This window comes from Periplaneta americana, chromosome 5 (assembly GCF_040183065.1).
Source record: "Periplaneta americana isolate PAMFEO1 chromosome 5, P.americana_PAMFEO1_priV1, whole genome shotgun sequence".
Classification (NCBI taxonomy): Eukaryota; Metazoa; Arthropoda; class Insecta; order Blattodea; family Blattidae; genus Periplaneta; species Periplaneta americana.
The window spans coordinates 177,689,473-177,711,166 of record NC_091121.1 but is presented as its reverse complement, the minus strand read 5'-3'; the positions used below and the strand labels follow the sequence as shown (position 1 = coordinate 177,711,166).

At 35.2% G+C, this 21,694-nt stretch overlaps 1 protein-coding gene across 1 annotated transcript in view; it reads right to left on the bottom strand.

Annotated features, from left to right (window-relative positions):
* Window positions 1–436: 436 nt before the first annotated feature.
* Window positions 437–21,694, bottom strand: part of senju (UDP-galactose transporter senju) — a 39,470-nt gene continuing 18,212 nt past the window's right edge. The window contains exons 3-6 of the mRNA XM_069826821.1: window positions 17,628–17,674; window positions 11,593–11,732; window positions 6,180–6,365; window positions 437–1,175 (exon numbers count right to left, since the gene is read on the bottom strand). Coding sequence (XP_069682922.1) covers window positions 696–1,175; window positions 6,180–6,365; window positions 11,593–11,732; window positions 17,628–17,674 — 853 coding nt within the window. The 3' untranslated portion in view covers window positions 437–695. The remainder of the gene's footprint in view (window positions 1,176–6,179; window positions 6,366–11,592; window positions 11,733–17,627; window positions 17,675–21,694) is intronic.

Here is a 21,694-nt window from a genome sequence, read left to right as displayed (position 1 = left end):
TGCAATTTCGCAACAAATTGAAGATATTCCACCAGATCTATTAGTAAATGCTGTTCGCAACAATTGTTATTGAAGAACAAAATGGCGGACATATTCAACATTTAAACTGAATCCAATAAATCCCGTATCTTTATGAGTATAAGTGTGTTCTTGTTATGTGTACTCATATCTTAATTCTTAAAAAGGTTATGGCAACATCAAAAATGTAACTTACTTTTGAATAACCTTGTATATTTTGTAATACATTCGGATTATCGAGATTTTACTGTACTCCAGTTCAGATTAGATAATGGAAATACTATATCACAGCCTAATTAAAATAATTCCAACAAGGAAAGTAACTGGACAGAACTGATCCTGAAGTATAAGTTCTAGTGTGAATCTACTGCTCTCAAGATGGTACCAAATTTTTTTGTTCAGAACTATATAAAGAAAAGTACGGAAAACATAAATCTTTGTTTTTAACTCGCAATTAGAACAATAACAGACTCATGAAATGTGTCCAGAAATTTAACCCAATAAAAATGAACGAATTAGCATTTTCTTATCTTTCATAAAACGATTTAATTTAACCTAATGAATTTTCTGTACATCCCATTATGATTAACAGTATGAGAATATCATTCTTTGCATTTCAACTCTTCAAAAAACTGTGTTGCGTGAATATTTATAAAATTCCTAATTAAAAACTAAACTCAAACTTGTTCTCTTTCTTCCTCACTTAACAATGTCTCTTTTTCTGGTTGTTTTGCCTGATTAACAACTGGATTTTGGGAATATAACACAACAGCATAAGAAACTATTGAAATAGCTAGAATTGTATTAATATAAATAGGAATGCCAAATAGAAGCCAACACAAGATGGCAGTAAACATTAATTCAAGAGCACTTGCAAATGTTTTTAAAATAGAGTTCAAATTCTTGAGGAAGAAGCTGGTGATGATGCCGATAGCAGCGTTGTTGAACATTATAATGATGACCTTGAACTGGAATAAGGATGCAAGAGCCTCTTGAGTGAAAGCTCCGAAGAGATTGCCTTGACATAGTAGTATGCCAGCATTGCAAACAATGGAGTCCAAATACATGAACACATTCTGGACAAATATATTAACATCTGCCCCATCTCCTTTTAATAAGTATTCATTGTACACCCCAGCAAAACACGAACACAATGTCTGTAAGAAAAACATACCATATTATTTAAAATCTGGCATAAGGTAACCTGAAGTAATAAGTAATTCAACATTATGAGAAATTTCTCTCAAACCAGCTGTAAAAGAATTAAGATGAAGAAATGGTGATGGATAGGACACATTCGAAGGAAGGAAGGAAGGAAGGAAGGAAGAAAGATGAATCCACTGAAAAGCTTGCACTGAATTCAAACTCATGAGATATGAGGAAGTCTAAGCAAACTTGGAAAGAGACAGTCATAGAGGAGGTAGAGATATGTGGTAAAATAACGGAGGGGAGAGAAGGGAAGTCGAAGTTTGGCAGGCAATAGAGTCTCACAAACACCCCCTGCTTCTGATGAAATAAAGTGATATACAGGGTGTAAATGATATAAAATGCCAAAATTATAAAGACAGCACAGACCCAGAACAGAATTTGGGCCACCTGAATTTTGTTTCTGGGTCTGTACATATTGGTCTATGAACAAAATGTCTAATAAAATGCCAAAATTATAAAGGCAATACATATCGGTGTACTGAACAAAATGTCTAGTGAAATTTAATTATTTTCAATAATACACTCAGGGACAAAAAAGAAAAACCGGACACTTTAATATTTGCTGGTATTTTGCAAAACATTATCTTCTCATACAATATTATGGTAGCCATCTGTTGTTATGGAGACGTGTACACATTGTTGATTGTTTTTTTGTTTTATAAACAAGCCATTACAACCAAATATTCCAATTTTGCTTTCGGAGTCTCAGCTATAACAATTTTGTCTCAACCATTTTGTGCTTCATTATCATTATCATTCGTTATTTCTTTATTTTTACATTTTCTGAGTTTAAGTGGGGTTGTAACATTTGTCTTAAAACAAGATGCGACCTGAAGATGTGGCTCGAGCTGTATACCCTTTACGATGATGGACGCAGTGTATGTTACATTGCAAATGTTATGAATATGGCTAGAAGCACAACCCATGATGCCATAAAATGGTATAGAGAGACCCTAGAATATACCAGAAGACCAGGTTCGAGTCGTCCAAGAGCTACAAATCCAAATGAAGACAGGTATATGGTGTTGAGAGTTCTTAGAGAGCGCAACCTGCCAGCTACTAGTGTAGCCCAGCAATTTGTTAACATGCATGGACGCCCAATTTCGGCCAAAACAGTTAGAAGGAGGTTGAAAGCAAGTGGACTGATATCAAAGAGACCTGCAACTGGTCCCAGACTTCTCAGGATGCATCGAGTTGAACGACTGCGTTTTGCAAATGATAACAGGGATTGGAGAAATGGACAGTGGAGCTGTGTTCTGTTCACCGATGAGTCCCGTTTCAATCTGTGCTCACCTGATGGACGTGAAAGAATTTGGAGAAGGAGGGGAGAACGATTTTCACAGTGTTGCATTTCCGAAAATGTGCCGTATGGAGGTGGTGGAGTGATGGTTTGGGCAGAAGTGTGTACGGATGCTCGTACAGAGTTGGTTTTTGTTGAAAATGGAAGACTAACAGCTGATAGGTATATAAATAAATGTTTGGCTGATCATGTTGTGTCATTTGGCCAATTTGTAGGCGATAATTTTGTTTTAATGCATGATAATGCACGGCCGCATATTGTCCATGCGGTCGGAGATTATCTCCAAGAAGTGGGAATCCATGTTCCTCCATGGCCAGCAAGGAGTCCAGACATGAACCCAATTGAACACATGTCGGACATGCTGGGACAGCGTGTTAAGAATAGACGACCGAGACCAGAATCGTTACAAGAGTTGGGGCGAGCACTTGGCGAAGAATGGGAACTTATTCCTCAAGAAGACATAGCTAACCAAATTGAAAGCATGCCAAGACGTATGGATGCAGTTATTCAAGACAGAGGGGGTAATACCCGTTACTAAAAAGAGTTTTTAATGTTTAAGGCACCATAAAATGAAAAAACAGTTAGACCAAACGATGCCATAGTTATATGCCCTTTGTAATTTTTGTAAATTTTCTCATCAGAGATTTTTTTTTTTCAAATGTTGTCGTATAAGGTGCTAAATGAAGCATTATTTTGTTTAAGTGGGTTTTGTTTCATTTTGAAATAATTGGCAACAAAATACAAGCAAATATAGAAGTGTCCAGTTTTTTTGTCCCTGAGTGTATTATTTTTAATTTGTAAAATATCATGTTTTCAAGATTGATAGTAGTCCACAAAATAAATAATGACAGTCTACTCTCCTTTTCAAAAGAGTTAAGACTCTCAGAACATATTTTTTTCTTGGAAAAACTTGACAGTTACCAAAAAAAATTACTTTTTTCTTCAGTTATTTATGTTCTACCACCAATATTTTTTTTTGACAGTTTATATTGCTTACATGCTGTATACTACTATTATTTCTGTGCTTTCTAATGCCTTCAAATATGAGCAACTAAGGTTTTTCTGGAATTATGGTAACCTGGCAGAGTGACAAGTTAAGGCTCATTCACAATGAAAATTAAACATAATGAGAGAAATAATTTAACGTTACGGTAAAATCAAGAAGTCATACTATCATTCACGATGGGAAATAATAATTTGTAGAAACAAAAGCCACCCTAAATAAGGGTTCGATAGATCGGCCTACTAAACAATTCATAAAGAATAATAAGTAAACAAAACAATTTTGTGACACTTGGAAAGAAAAAGAAAAAACATTAAGATAAGAAAACGTAGGAAATCATTTACAATAAAAATTTTGTTGAGTACAAATGATTACTAATTATAGCTAAGGATGATTTTAACACGTGAGATCCTATGGCATCAATCGTTGCATCAGAAATTTTATATTGTTTAAGTTGATTTAAAGTTTCACGTGGGATCGTGCCATGGGCACCGAACATGAGCCCAACATAACAGCAAACATACTTGGTAACCATGGAAACATAACAACGACGCCATTTCCTCATATTCTGTCGTATACTTCAGCGCTCCACGATCATGTTCTGTTTGCAAATCACGTAAGCATAAGCATGAAAGTTTGGAGTTTGCAAACTTTCATGTTAACATCTTATGGCAATGTTTATGTCAATGCTTATGTGAATCATTGTGAATGATCCCATTTGGTAGCCTGGGCGCAAACTTCTGAGTGTTTATGTTACGGTTATGTTTAATTTGCATTGTGAATAGTTTCCAAAATGAATGGATGGTGTCTGACAAAGTATGGATTGACATGGACTGACAGAAGATGCAGCAAAGGGAACATCATGCAAAAAAATTGTCACTGCAACAACAACAACAACAATAATAATAATAATAATAATGATAATAATAATTGCAGTAATAATAATAATAATAATAATAATAATAATAATAATAATAATAATATCCACACAGCCATCTCTCTCTGAGATATATATAACCTAAGGAATTATCGCAATGTGTTTGTTTTTAGAGATCGCAGAGCACTGTTGAGAGTTAATTGGCAGTGTCATTTGCAACTGAAAATGAAACTACTAGTGAATAACAAAATGGAAGGTTTGAGAATATTTTTGATGTGAACCGTCTATGTTCAACGTACATGATATAAAAACTAACATTCTGACACACAAGGTTTACTCTCACATCACTCGTGATACCATGGAAACAGAAATGTTCAGATGAACTTTGAGCCTCATGGTTTTCCACAGGAACCATAAAATGCCGCGTGCTAGCTTGCGCTCTACAGGCTTGCTCTCGCCTGCATTCTTCGGATCAAGTGTGATGCGAGCACACTGTATAACATCAGATTTCATACTGAAGACGAAATCCCAGTGAGTCCAAGTGAAATTCGTGCTGGACAATAAAGGTGTTTGGAGCAGGCTTTCACGGAATACATGCTCTTCCAACTGGTATTTTACGATGAAAGAGTAATGGAACAGAGAAAATTTCTCTCCGGCACCAGGATTTGAACCCGGGTTTTCAGCTCTACGTGCTGATGCTTTATCCACTAAGCCACACTGGATACCCATCCCGGTGTTGGACAGAATCGTTTCAGTTTAAGTTCCAACTCTTGGGTTCCCTCTAGTGGCCGCCCTCTGCACTACGTCATAGTCCACACATGTGCTGAGGTGCACTCGTTATGAGTGACTAGTTGGCCGGGATCCGACAGAATAAGCGCCGTCTTAAATCACGAAGTGATTTACGCATATCATATATATTATTTTCATGTACCGAAGTACATATGATATTTCCATGCAGGTATTCTGCGTCATCATACGATGAAAGAGTAATGGAACAGAGAAAAATTCTCTCCGGAACTGGGATTTGAACCCGGGTTTTCAGCTCTACGTGCTGATGCTTTATCTACTAAGCCACACCGGATACCCGGAGAGAATTTTTCTCTGTTCCATTACTCTTTCATCGTATGATGACGCAGAATATCTGCATGGAAATATCATATGTACTTCGGTACATGAAAATAATATACATTATATGCGTAAATCACTTCATGATTTAAGACGGCGCTTATTCCGTCAGATCCTGGCCAACTAGTCACTCATAACGAGTGCACCTCAGCACATGTGTGGACTTCAGTCCTACGTTCATAGACATCTATGACGTAGTGCAGAGGGCGGCCATTAGAGGGAACCCAAGAGTTGGAACTTAAACTGAGACGATTCTGTCCGACACCGGGATGGGTATCCAGTGTAGAGCTGAAAACCCGGGTTCAAATCCCGGTGCTGGAGAGAATTTTTCTCTGTTCCATTACTCTTTCATCGTATGATGACGCAGAATATCTGCATGGAAATATCATATGTACTTCGGTACATGAAAATAATATATACTGGTATTTTACTAACTTCTCCATTAATCATCATAAACATCTCCTGACTTCAGGTATAAAATTGCATTCTATGCAATTTTCCAACAGTTTCACGTGGTTCAAAGTGTGTTAAATGGCAACACAGTCATTCCACTACAGAAATATAGTCAGCTTTAACCTACAAGTATATGGAAAATTAAACTGTTAACATACTAAATTATAATTATTATGAAGTATTGAGGAACATACCTGTACAAATATGAATAACAAGTTCACACTGAGATTAAAGCCACTATTTGTTTTTAATGTGGGTACTGTGGCTGAAGTCTTTGTGGTTTCTGCAGTTGTGAAGTCTATTTGTTTGATCATACACCCAGCAGTTAGAAGTATTAAAGATAACCACTGCTTGGAACTTAACTTCTTTTTAAAAAGAATCTGTAAGAGATACAAATTACTTGATATTTTCTACAAAACAATGTCTAATACTATTAAATTAGAAGAACATTGTATATACTGTATATTAAAATCTACTTTACCTCGCACTTTACATTTTTCTTCTATAAACACTCACAATTTCTAGTCTTTAGTACTTTTACAAAAACTTCTTAGTTCTCTGGACATTGGTTTCCATTGCTGTTCATTTGGCAACTGAGTAATTGGTTCTTCTAGATTGGTCTCAGGTTAAATTATATTAATTTTCAATTTGTAAACTCCATATATGTATGGTAATGGAAAACGATACACAGAAAATTGTGAATTAGTGAGATTCTGAATCAAAATGGTGTAACTCTTGTTTCTTAACAACAGTTACTGTGATGACAAATGTTATGTGAGTTTGTGCATAGTGCATCTATAGTAGGTGAAAAGCAGCAGAAGTCTTGATCCTATCTGTGTGTCGCTCATCCACACAAATTAAATTATTTCATTCTCAACTGAGATATTTTTATAGAGATTAGTTTGTAGTTTTAGAACATTATGAATCTATACTAATAATAAATCTGTAGCCGAAATTTTTCTGGCAATTTTCGATTTTCCAAAAATAATTGGTCCTAACATATATAATTAACCGCCCTGAAACTGAAAATAGTTTTTTTGAAATTTTTGTTAGTATGTCTGTCTGTCTGTCTGGATGTTTGTTACATTTTCACGCGATAATGGCTGAACCGATTTATATGAAAATTGGAATATAAATTAAGTTCGTTGTAACTTAGAATTTTGGCTATATGGCATTCAAAATATTTTATTTAAAAGGGAGGTTATAAGGGGGCCTGAATTAAATAAATCGAAATATCTCCCTTATTATTAATTTTCATGAAAAATGTTACATAACAAACGTTTCTTTACAAATAATTTCTGGTAAGTTTTATTCTATGCAAAATTTTGATAGGACTGATATTTAATGAGATAAATGAGTTTCAAAATTACAATAACAACGCCATCTAAGGCGGTGTAATGAATTAAAAAACAAATGACTTCGTCTATAAGGGGCCTTGGACAACAACAATCGAAAGCTATGAAAGATAGCCTACAGAGAATGTTTCTGTGTTTGTATGAAGTAATATCGGAAGCTAAATTAACCGATTTGTATAATTAATTACTAATTCACCATTGGAAAGTGTAGTTTCTCTAGATGGACATAAAGCTATAATGTTATTACAGTAACTTCTGAGTGAATCGAGGACAGGTAAGATTAAAATAGCTTCTTATGCACAGAACATTTGATAGGCTATTCTGTACATTTGTTTCCTGTATTTCCTAAAATAATTTTTATGACCAAATGAGTGGTCTCTGGATCAAAATAATCGCATTTTAATTTTTTTAATAAATTTAAATTACGTAACATAATAAACGTTTTATCCTTCTATCAAACACGAATGTTCCCTGGATCAAATGTCCTATTTTAATTATGTAATTACTTTATATTTATTTATTTTATATTGCACCGGAGAGCACGGGTATGGCTAGTTAATTAATAAAAGTCTGGTTAATAACTGTAAATTACTTATACAGTTACGGAAAAATGATGTATTTTAATTAACAATTGTCATGAAAATTGTACAGATACCCATGACATGAGCATAATCTATCCATAGCAGTTTGCTATCATAGGACTAGCCAGAGATAGTGGATTGAGAGAGTACTTATTTTAATTTTACTCATACATCATAGCTCTGTTAACTAAAGGAGAACCTTACAGGACTTTTATCCAACAAGCTTCATCCTTAACACTTATCGTCTAATAAGATATTTCGTCCAACAAACTTCGTCCATAGCACATACCTTCCAGGAAGACATATTGTCCGAGACATTTCTAGTTGCCTAGTAACGGTATTATTCCATTATTTCTACTTTGTTGAATGCGGTGCCTAGTAACGTTACTCTTTCATACTATGTACAAAATTTCAGTTCATTTTAATGGCAGAAATTATCTACACGAGTAAAGAAGAGCCAATGCTTCTGTTACATTCATCTTGTTACCACTTGCATTCACCCGTTGGTGTGAAAATTTCTTGAGGTATTAAATGATCAACAGTACATGAATGAACAAATAATTGTCCAACTTCATACAGGTGCGTCCACCTCGTAATACGAAGTACATTCAAAAACAGGAGTGCATTGAAGAAATGGTATGCAATTCTTAAGATAGTAGCACATGCCATTAACATGTTAAATGGCGTTTGGATTAGCAGTATAATTATGTGATAAGCAGGCTTCGAGACTTTTGACCCGGTACAATAAGTTTACTGTGCATGCACTATAGATTGTTGACTCGCTGCAGGTAGATAGAGATGTGTTGAGGTAACAACGTTGCTATTTAGAATAGAGTACGGGAGTATGGGGAAACACACATATATGTACATTCTGAAAGTAAATATACATTACACAAAGACAATGTCAAAAGAATGTGAAAAGCATTTATTCTCCTGTCTTTTATAAGCATTTGTGTTTAATTATACACAGTGTTAATGGTGGAAATAAACATGTAGAATTTTAATTTTTTCACTTATCCTATTGGTCGTCTTTAGGAAGTGCAGTTACAGTACCGAATTGCAATGTACCTACTATAAGATACATTCTCAGTGTCTCAAACGTAAATCTTTTTCAATTATTTACCAAAGTTTGTACTGTAGAAAGCTGCGCTCTACGTCACATGACGTTATAGGAGCAAAACGAAAAAACCTAACATCATTGCAGTCTCTAAGAGACAGTCCTTTATTCTCGGGTGACTATGTCCACTAATTTGCTGTTTATGTTACACAATGTTCCATATCCGTTATTTTTACATAAAATTGATTTCCACTTCTGTTTTACACATTCAGTAACCGGTGTACTTGATGTCTCATTAATTCTCTGCATCATTTTCTAAATTAATTTGAGGGCTTCCGGCATCCGTTGCTCTGACTTTTCTAACCGTGTAATAGTTTCAGACACAGTTTGAAAATAGGTTTGTATGAAAACCAAATTATTCGTCAGAACCTTCAAATCCAGAGCGTTTTCCTTTGCGTATTTGTTGGCATTCATTCTACAGTACCCCCACCCACTGTATGCTTTACCACTATACTCAGTACGCAGTTATGCAGATTTCCCACTGAACTGCTCTATTGGGTCCGAAGTCTCGAAGCCTGGTGATAAGTGTACAGTTTGTGCATCTTATATTTCCAATAAATTCGTGATGCATGGGCATACTTAAACTGAAAGACAGCATGAACAAGAGTTCACTAACAATACTGGCTCTACACTTGTTGAAGTTTCACTGGCCAATTTTTTTTGCGGGATATACATGCGTCATTTTTTTAACCCCTGTGGTGGCTGAGTGGTTAGACCTTCGGTCTGTCACACAGACGACCCGATTTCGAATCTCGGTCAGGTCTGGGATCTTTCATCGAAAAATCCATAGTGACACGTGTGGTGGACAAAGTCGCAGTTGGGGTTTTTCTCGGGGTTCTCCCGTTTTTCCCCATATTAGGCTTCTACATAATTTCGTCGCCATTTCTCCATTTCGTCATCATTCCATAGCATTCTTGTCGGCTAGTGACACATGGAGGGGGCTGGCCTAGGGACGATGGGGGTTGCCTGCTTGACACCTGGGTACACCGCAAACCTTAGTGTAGTCAGCCGGTGTGGGTTTAGGAATGCACCTAGGTAGAGGGTTAGAGCAATAGACCTTAACAGGTCGCAGTGCTGGGCAATAGTATCCCCCTCCCATAAATTCCATTCCATTGCATTCCAATTCCACATGCGTCATTTAATGATACTTGATAGACATACTCTTTGAATGTAGAAAATCTATTGACAAGTCTATTATTATGAATTTACCTCACAGATGGTCAGACAAACATACAAACCATTTTTTTTTTACTTCGGAATATGTATGATAGGAACTTTCTTGTGTTAAATATTATTAACGTACCTTATTAACATGTTTCGACCTATTTTCGGTCATCTTCGGAACTGGTCGTTGTTGGTCTTGGCGCCTTTTGTTTCCTGTGTGGGTGCGTTCGTAGTGTAGAGTCAAAGAGTGTATGTGTTTTGAAATTGAGTTGTGTGTTGAGAATATCGTTGAGGTGTGTTTTCGTGTGTCTGTATATTTCATATTGTTCTAGTGTGTTGAGTTTCTGGCTTTTTGGTTGGATGTGTAGTATTTCCATGTCTGTGTTGATGTTTCTGTAGGTGTGGTTGGCATTTGTGATGTGTTCTGCATATGTGGAGGTGTTTTGTAATTTTGCTATGGCTGTGATGTGTTCTTTGTAACGTGTTTGAAATGATCTGCCTGTCTGTCCTATGTAGAAGTTGTTGCAAGTGTTACATTTGAGTTTGTATACGCCTGTGTGGTTGTATTTGTTTGTTTGTGTTGTTTGTGTGTTGAGATGTTTTTGTAGAGTGTTATTTGTTCTGTATGCGATGTTGTAGTTTAATTTCTTGAATGAGGTTGCAATTTTGTGTGTGTTTTTATTTTCGTATGTTAGTGTGATGTATTTTTTGTGTTCTTGTGTTTGTGTTGTATTCTTCTGTTTTTTGTGGTTTTGTTTTGTCTTTCGTATTATGTTGTCTATTATGTTAGGGTTGTATCTGTTTTCTTGTGCTACGTATTTGATTGTGTTTAGCTCTTCTTTGTAATCCTGTTGGTTCATTGGTATGTTGAGTAGTCTGTGTACCATTGTTCGGAATGCAGCTTGTTTGTGTTGTGTGGGGTGGTTGGATGTGTTGTGTATGTGTGTTGTTGTGGGTTTTCTGTATACTTTGAATGTGTGTGTTGTCTACTTTTGTTATTGTGATATCTAGAAAATTTATGGATTTGTTGTTTTCAATTTCTAATGTGTAGTGTAGCTTTGGGTGTATTTTGTTAATGTGCTGATGTAGGTTTTGGATCTGTCTTTTGTTTCCTTTATATAGTATTAGTATGTCATCTACGTATCTGTGCCAATATATGATGTTGTCTGCGTGTTTGCTGTTGTCTTTGTTTAGTATGTATGTCTGTTCTATGTGGTGTAAGAATATTTCTGCTAGTATGCAGGGATATTATTACAGGGGTACTATGAACGTGTATTTACGTTAAATTTCCGAATGATCATAAAAGTGTAATGACAAAGTAGTGCATAATTAAGAAAGAAGGTGAAGAACTGGAAATGAACTTCATTAAACATAATGATGGACAACTCACTTGGAATACAATACCAGTTACTACCACCCTGAACTGGAGGAGTAGGTAGTAAGTTGTTGGGTCAAATGCTGACAAGTTGACAAATGCCAGGTTGTTGTATAGACAGTATAAGAAAGCAGGAACAAAATACAGCATCATAACTGTAAACACAGAAAAACAGTACCATAAGCTTCAAAACTTTCATCTAATTATAGAACAAACCACAATATTGTTATCACTGTACATTTCAGGACTTAATAAGTCAATAATTCTATAAACTGGCAGCAAAGTAGGCTACAGTTCACAGTGGTTGCCTTCATAAGAGACACGTGAGTATTATTTTTTTTACAATCTCCTTGGTTAGTACCAATCGCAATTTATGTGGTAACAATATGTAGGGTTGCTATACATCCCAGAAAACTGGGATTGTCACAGTTTCGAGGGTTGGAAAAAAGTGTCCTGGCCGGTTTGATAAAAATCTCGGATTTACAGAATATAATATATATTTTATAATAATATTATATTATTTCCGCTACGAAATGTATTTCAAATTTCCACCTCAGCCTCCATATTAAAATTCGATTGTTATTAATCGATTGAAAACTTCACTATAATCGCTTTGGTTTAAATTTATCGATTAGTGTTGGCAAGCTATCGAATGCGCTTCTTTATATTAAAATAGCTTGGCTAAATGTTCAGCAGGTTGCAGGTAGCAGGGAAAAATCGTAAGAATCTCATTGTTTAGCTGTTTTAACAGTGGCTCTTGTCATCCATTACTATTACTTAATACTGTGACTATGCCACCAAAATGTAAAAATAAATTTAAAGACGAGTATTCGGCATAATGTTAATGTAGAGAGGGTATTCTCGTTAATGAATGCTCACTGGACTGAAGAAAGGAGCAGATTAAGTTTGGCATCAATAAGGGAAATTCTTGATATTCAATACAATATGTCAAACATTAGTTGTAGTGAATTTTATGTTGTTGTTTACTAATGCCAGGCGTTTGACAAAGTCATTTGATCTCTTGCACTCCAATATTTTTCAAAGATATTATCATGGTCAGCCACTGAAGCACAGATTTTGAGGTGTTCTGAATCCATTTCTTGGTTTGAGTTGCACAATGGGCAGTTAGAGGACTGATATATTCCAATTCTATGCAGGTGTTTGGCCAAACAGTCATGGCCTGTTGCCAATCGAAATGCAGCTACAGACGATTTTCGGGAATTAACTGTGGATTATGATGCAGAGAGTTCCATTTTTTCCCTTGAGATTGTATTATCAAATTTTGTTTGTTGAAGTCTAAGTATGTAGATTCAATAAATCTTTTCACAGAGTAATATGTAGATTTAGTAACAGGTCTGTAGTGAATTTGATGAACTGATTACAAGTAGCAAAATGTCGAAGTATCTAGATTCTGTAAAATCTTCTGAAAAGTATGTTTGGTATAAGAAAATCTAATGCTCATAAAGTTAAATTACTGGTATGTGAAATTCTTAACACAGTGCCAAAAATCAAAATACATAACCTGGGGAAGATTATTTCAAACGTGGATGTGCATAACTTAACTCGTCAAAAAACTTTGCAAAACTTTGTCGTTAGTATTGACAACAAAGTCTACGAAATATATTGACAATACCATGCATATAGCAAAGTGCAATTAAGTGGAGACACAGTTGGGTACTGAATGTTTACTTGTAATCTGATCTTTCTTAGAGAGAAATAAGAACTTTTTCATAAACCAAAATGATAACAAAATCTGATTCACGTTGCTAGTTCAGTTTAGCATACTAAACAACAGATACAAATTCTGATGCGTACAAATGGAATTAAAATATTTAAATGATGCTGAGATCATAATCTGAATGCAAATAGCCTAATTCACAACTTCACTGAGTTCTGCACTACTTATGTAATTAGGAAAAACATTTCACATTCATACTTTGACTGGTTCAAATGTGTTACAGTGTCAACCATTTTCAAGTATCAGGTCTTTATGAATTCTCTTAAATTCGAGCACAGGGTCCACGCCTGTGGAGTAATGGTTAGCGCGTCTGGCCGCGAAACCAGGTGGCCCAGGTTCGATTCCCGGTAGGGGCAAGTTACCTGGTTGAGGTTTTTCCTGGGGTTTTCCCTCAACCCAATATGAGCAAATGCTGGGTAACTTTCGGTGTTGGACCCCGAACTCATGTCACCGGCATTATCACCATCATCTCATTCAGATGCTAAATAACCTAAGATGTTGATAAAGTGTCGTAAAATAACCTACTAAAAAAATATCGAGCACAGGTAAACTACAGTAGTTTCCACTATAACGAATGCAAATGAATAACCGACCATTCATTATAACTTACAACGGAACTTCATTAAACCGATATTGAGGTTGAAATATATTAAAATTAATGCATCTGATTACGAGAATAAAAGAAGAAACTTACCTTAATAATATTCAAAGTTATGTTCCTTTAACTGTGTAACTTTAAGAAATTCAACTCACATTAGTAATTTTTTATGAGAATGCAATAAGGCATAAGTAGTACGTAAAAACATATGAATTGAATATTGCATAAACACGAGTCCAATTTTTATCGAAATTAAATGTTGTACAGTATTCGTATGTAGTAGATGCATGTCTTGATGCATAAATAACATGAGTCTTTGTATTTCAAATGGGTAAGCTTGTACATTCATTTTCATGTTGCATAAGCAACATCAGTCCTGGACTCATGTTGTTTATGCAACAGATGGGAGATGGCAGCAGCATACACCAATGTCAATTCTGATGCTACTGTTTCATAAGCAAGGGTTGAAGACATTGAAGTAGTTGGCTTCAGAAGTTAATAAATATCATTTTGGAATATGTATGATAAGACTTTCTTGTGTTAAATTCTAATGTATCTTGTTTAAATGTTTCGACCTATTTATGGGTCATCCTCAGAACTGGTCGTTGTTGGTCTTGGCGCCTCTTGTTCTGTTTCCTGTAAGGGTGCGTTCGTGTGGTATAGTGTAGAGTCAAAGAGTGTGTGTGTTTTGAAATTGAGTTGTGTGTTGAAAATTTCGTTGGGGTGTGTTTTTGTGTGTCTGTATATTTCATATTGTTCTAGTGTGTTTAGTTTCTGGCTTTTTGGTTGGATGTGTAGTATTTCCATGTCTGTGTTGATGTCTCTGTGGGTGTGGTTAGCATTTGTGATGTGTTCTGCATACTAGAACACACACTACTACACACTAGAACAATATGAAATATACAGACACACGAAAATACACCCCAACGAAATTCTCAACACACAACTCAATTTCAAAACACACACACTCTTTGACTCTACACTATACCACACGAACGCACCCTCACAGGAAACAGAACAAGAGGCGCCAAGACCAACAACGACCAGTTCTGAGGATGACCCATAAATAGGTCGAAACATGTAAACACAGTACGTTAGAATTTAACACAAGAAAGTCTTATCATACATATTCCGAAGTGATACAGTGTTAAAAGTTGTGTAATCAAGATGTATAATATTATTTTCTTTAAATAAATTATGTATTCTTTCAAATCTTGTCTAACATCGCGCTCTCACTGGCAACGCAACGGGCTCTGCTGTACAGCCAGCCATTTCTCTGTGCACCTCATCCCAACCTCACGATGAGTTTTGTCTTGTCTTTTATCTTGTTGCATTGGTTTCTGGTGCATGTGTGCTTGCTCTCTGTATGCAACCATTCGGTTTATGTTAGTCTAGTACAGGCCTGCAGAACTCGCAAAGTAGGGGAACTATGACGTCAGCCTCACTCCACTTCTATTGGGGATGATCGACTTCCGCCCCGAGAATGAATGTTGATGCAGCCAAGTGTAACTAGAACGCCGTGACCGCACAGGTAGAAAAGGTGGGTGGGGTAAAAGAGGGGAGGAAAGCAGTCGCTCTCAAGAGCTACAGTTCTGCAGGCCTGGTCTAGTAAGTGCTAAGCAGGTGCGCTTTTGGCAGTGATTTCTAATTCCAAGAGTACTGGTATGCAAAAATAGAAGTGAATAGTGTTTCACGGTTGATGTGAAAATGTAAAGTGAAGCATAAGTGTCATATAATTACTTAAAATAAGTGCATAGTAAAAAAAATCCCGAAAAAGTCGTTTGATTGCTGATCTTTCAGAGAAAAAAGCAAAATTGTAACTGTGGAGAAGTCTATGCCAGAGCTCACGGACTTGAAATTCAAACATAAGAAAACGGGGACGGGATAATTTCGAAATTTTAATATAAATCAATATGAAATAGTACATTATGCAACGAGCCTATAATGATAGTAATTAAGAAGCGAGTATGGATGTTTATGAAACGAGCGCGAGTTTCATAATTTTCATACGAGCTTCTTAATTACCATTATAGGCGAGTTTCATAAGACTTTTTATGCTCGACCATATTTCTAACTTGACATTATTCAGATACATTTTATTTGTATCTGACAAGATCGGAAGTGACCTTGTTCTAGGTCGTGAATTGTGAGATGTGCGCAGACGCGAAAGTATTGATTTTTTCCGAGGAACAATAATGTCATTGACCTTGTGTAATCCCGTTAAACTTGGTATAACCTTGATTATTGAATTCGACATTGAAAAACGAGATGACAAATTGAATTTATTTGAATATTATTTACAATTAACGCTAATTATTATAGTAACAGAACATAACCTTCTGCGACAGTATTGGATTTCCAGCCTCCGTGACTTTTCGCTAATTCTCTTTCCATTGCATATCCGAGAATAATCAATACTTGCGGTTTTATAACGGTACAAAGCTGACTTGTTATTGGCTGAACACCTGTAAGCTGAGTTGTCATTGGCTGAACACCTGTACTTTAATGAGTAGGTGTACTTTAATGAGGTCCATTAAAGGACTGCTACCAGGTGTATAATTACTACATTTCGGCATGGTCGAGCATAAAAAATTATTTGTGGTAAATACCCTCATGAACTAGCTACACAACTCAAATGTAAACAGCTTCACACAGCATTCTCTAAACTGTATGAGTTGACACCTAGCACATTAGCATTGGTCAAAAAATCACTTCTGTTCTTAAACGAATGAAATCACTTGAACAATCGACTCAAGGGTAAGAAAGATTGAACAGCTAGCCTTATGTCAATAGAGAAGAAGTTACAGGAACTTAAAAATTCTCCAACATTTTAAACTGACGTTATCAATGAGTTTACGAAGCAAAAGGAGAGAATGGAGTTTTTCTTCAAGTAAACAAGATATTGTCGGCTTAGAGTGTAAACTTGCTAACCGCCAAACAGAAAATTTTACAAGGGAAGCAAAAAACTAAGTTTAAATTAACTCTGAAACTTTAGGATCAAATCCGAAGTACAGGTGGCATTTGTACCTTTATTTTAGATTTGGTCCTAAAGTTTCAGAGTTAATTTAAAACTCATTTTTTGCTTCCCTTGTAAATTTTTTTTTTTTACGGTTAGCAGGTTTACACTCTAAGCCGATGATATGATTTCTTAAAAATTTTGTGTAATGTCTGTATTAGTTTCGTGCTCATTGTCAAAATCTGCTAGAATGGCATAATAAGCTTCTGAAGCTGGATTATAAAATATAGCCTTGTAGTAGTGACATTAAGTTATCTCTAAAAGGAGAGCCTACACTAAGACAGCAGACACATATGCCACTGGTTAGTAGGTTTGTAGATTTGGTCATAGGTCACAGCTTTAGATAAAAAAAAAAAAAAGGAAGCTGACATGAGTATAACTGAATCTATTCAACATAAAGAATAGAAACATAGGACCAAGAATGATATGCATACATTTAATACAGAGAGAGAGTTCACTGAGGTACGGAGGTATCAGATATCCTTTGGCTAGACGAGAAAACGAATTCTCCTGAAGCTGAAAACAGATCAACAGGTCTAAACCCACAAAAAAGACTATAATGCATTCATAAACACAATGAATGCTGACTTTTTTGTTATGGGTTTGGCTTCTTTATGTTCGTTTCATGAACATCTACTTACAGTTTTCAATCTTAAACCAGATATTCTAAAAATTAGGAAAACCAAAATAGTGCTTACCACGAGTATGTGTCTGTATCTCTTTTATTAAAGATGAAGCAGGATAACTGTAAACAAAAGAAATAATTATAAACAAGATAAATAGTACGCAAATATGAAAGAAAACATATGTATCAGTATTATTATAGTAGAACTTGGTTATAATATCATTCACTTGGAAAAATTGTGTTGCTATTAATGAAAATCTGTTCCTGGACAGCTTTACCAAACCATTTTTACCAATCTGATAGTTCCAGTTATGCATTATCCCAATGACCATTTCTCCCAAAACATTTGTACCAAGGACAATTTTCCCAATCTAATATTCCCACTGTTAAATGATCCCAATGGCCATTTCTCTCAAAACATTTGTACCAAGGACAATTTTCCCAATCTAATATTCCCACTGTTAAATGATCCCAATGGCCATTTCTCTCAAAACATTTGTACCAAGGACAATTTTCCCAATCTAATATTCCCACTGTTAAATGATCCCAATGACCATTTCTCTCAAAACATTTGTACCAAGGACAATTTTCCCATATTTCCACTGTTAAATGATCCCAATGACCATTTCTCTCAAAACATTTGTAACAAGGACAATTTTCCCAATCTAATATTCCCACTGTTAAATGATCCAATGACCATTTCTCTCAAAACATTTGTACCAAGGACAATTTTCCCAATCTTATATTCCCACTGCTAAATGATCCCAATGACCATTTCTCTCAAAACATTTGTACCAAGGACAATTTTCCCAATCTAATATTCCCACTGTTAAATGATCCCAATGACCATTTCTCTCAAAACATTTGTACCAAGGACACTTTTCCCAATCTAATATTCCCACTGTTAAATTATCCCAATAACCATTTCTCTCAAAACATTTGTACCAAGGACAATTTCCCCAATCTAATATTCCCACTGTTAAATGATCCCAATGACCATTTCTCTCAAAACATTTGTACCAAGGACACTTTTCCCAATCTAATATTCCCACTGTTAAATGATCCCAATGACCATTTCTCTCAAAACATTTGTACCAAGGACACTTTTCCCAATCTAATATTCCCACTGTTAAATGATCCCAATGACCATTTCTCTCAAACATTTGTACCAAGGACAATTTTCCCAATCTTATATTCCCACTGCTAAATGATCCCAATGACCATTTCTCTCAAAACATTTGTACCAAGGACACTTTTCCCAATCTAATATTCCCACTGTTAAATGATCCCAATGACCATTTCTCTCAAAACATTTGTACCAAGGACACTTTTCCCAATCTAATATTCCCACTGTTAAATGATCCCAATGACCATTTCTCTCAAAACATTTGTACCAAGGACAATATTCCCAATCTAATATTCCCACTGTTAAATGATCCCAATGACCATTTCTCTCAAAACATTTGTACCAAGGACAACTTTCCCATATTTCCACTGTTAAATGATCCAATGACCATTTCTCTCAAAACATTTGTACCAAGGACAATTTTCCCATATTTCCACTGTTAAATGATCCCAATGACCATTTCTCTCAAAACATTTGTAACAAGGACAATTTTCCCAATCTAATATTCCCACTGTTAAATGATCCAATGACCATTTCTCTCAAAACATTTGTACCAAGCACACTTTTCCCAATGTAATATTCCCACTGTTAAATGATCCCAATGGCCATTTCTCTCAATCTATTTTTTCCAATTACGTATTGTAGTGAGTATCCATGGTAATGCTATTTAGGTGTAGTTCAGTACAAAATTCCAGTATATGGTACAGATTATCATTTTACCAGTAGGAGGAAAGAAATTATTACTTAATGGACACATATACTATAGAAGATACACAAAAAATGACAAAGAATACTGGTAATTGCTCTCAAAGACAAGAATGCAGAGATACTGCATTTACACAAGAGGTTGGAGAACAAATTACCATACTGAAAAAGTAAAGTATAAAAAATCCAGTCTGCAATATATCTCGGGTACCTACTGTAAACAGAAAATGCAGACTTAACATAAACTAATACTTCTGTACAGTGAGGGAAGTGGGAAAACACCAGAGGCAGTATGCCACCCCAAGATTTTCCCCTGGCATACCTCGATTTAAAAAAGGCATACTCCCTCTCTAACAACATACACATGATGTATACAATAAATTGTTTTGTGCAGTCAGTAATGCGAATCTTTGAAGCTTACGCAACACATTAAATTTATTCTAATAATAAATCTGTAGCCGAAATTTTTCTGGTAATTTTCGATTTTCCAAAAATAATTGGTCCTAACATATATAATTAACCACCCTGAAACCGAAAATCGCTTTTTTGAAATTTTTGTTTGTATGTCTGTCTGTCTGTCTATCTGTATGTTTGTTACCTTTTCACGCGATAATGGCTGAACGGATTTCGATGAAAATTGGAATATAAATTAAGTCTGTTGTAACTTAGATTATAGGCTATATGGCATTCAAAATACATTATTTAAAAGGGGGGTTATAAGGGGGCCTGAATTAAATAAATCGAAATATCTCGCTTATTATTGATTTTTATGAAAAAGTTACATAACAAAAATTTCTTTAAAAATCATTTCCGATAAGTTTTATTCTTTGAAAAATTTTGATAGGACTGATATTTAATGAGATAAATGAGTTTTAAAATTAAAATAACTGCCATCTAAGGCCGTGTAATGAAATAAACAAATGACTTCGTCTATAAGGGGCCTTGGTCAACAACAATCGAAAGCTATGAATCATAGCCTACAGAAAATGTTTCTGTGTTTTTATGAAGCAATATCGGAAGCTAAATTAACCGATTTGTATAATTAATTATTATTTCACCATTGGAAAGTGTAGTTTCTCTAGATGGACATAATGCTATAATGTTATTACAGTTACGTCTGAGTGAATTGAGGACAGGTAAGATTAAAATAGCTTCTTATGCACAGAAAACTTGATAGGCTATTCTGTGTATTCGTTTCCCGTATTTCTTAAAATAATGTTTATCTCAGAGAATTAACGAACGAGAGTGTATTGATTTAGTATGCAGTAATAATATGTTAGCTTAGCATTTCATTATTTTATAATCCAAATTTTAACTATGCTCAATTGAATCGAGTTAAAATACATTAAATACATATGCATTAAATGCAATGCAAAAATTTTGGGTAATGAACCAAGCAGATTATGTTGCCCTGTTGTAAAATAAAATTTGTTCCTCCTGAGATTCAAGAGCCCCCATAACAAATTGAAAACTTACTTATTGCGGTACATCCGTTATCAACACACTTTTTATATAATATAATATAATATAATATAATTTAAGTTATTTGAAGGGTTCAGAACAATAGTGGGCCAAGCGCCATTTACTGAATACATAGAAAACAAGAGTTAAAATTAAGTTATTACCATAATTCAATGGAAATATATAACAAGTAAAATAAAGTATACACATTAAATGTAAATGATGTCAATGTTCATTGAACTATGGATGCATGTAATAAAAATTAAGAAACATGTTAAAGGAATTGTCATTGCACCAAATGAGTGCTCTCTGGACCAAAATGATTTCATTTTAATTATTTAAATATAATTTAATTAAGTAACATATTAAACGATTTATCCTTCTATCAAACACGAATGTTCCCTGGATCAAATGTCCTATTTTAATTATGTAATTACTTTATATTTATTTCTAACGGGTGCAGCGGGTACGGCTAGTTTCTTAATAAAATAATTTCAAGTTACTTCAGTTATTTACTAGATTATTTTGCAATGTCCATTGAGACTTATCATTTAAAATAATGTTAAAGCTTCAAAGTGCCTTACTTAAGCCTAATTATTAATAAAAAGTGCAACAACAACAAAAATGACGTCCACACCTGTGGAGTAACGGTCAGCGCGTCTGGCCGCGAAACTAGGTGGCCCGGGTTCGAATCCCGGTCGGGGCAAGTCACCTGGTTGAGGTTTTTTCCGGGGTTTTTCCTCAACCCAATACGAGCAAATGCTGGGTAACTTTCGGTGCTGGACCCCGGACTCATTTCACCGGCATCATCACCTTCATATCATTCAGACGCTAAATAACCTAGATGT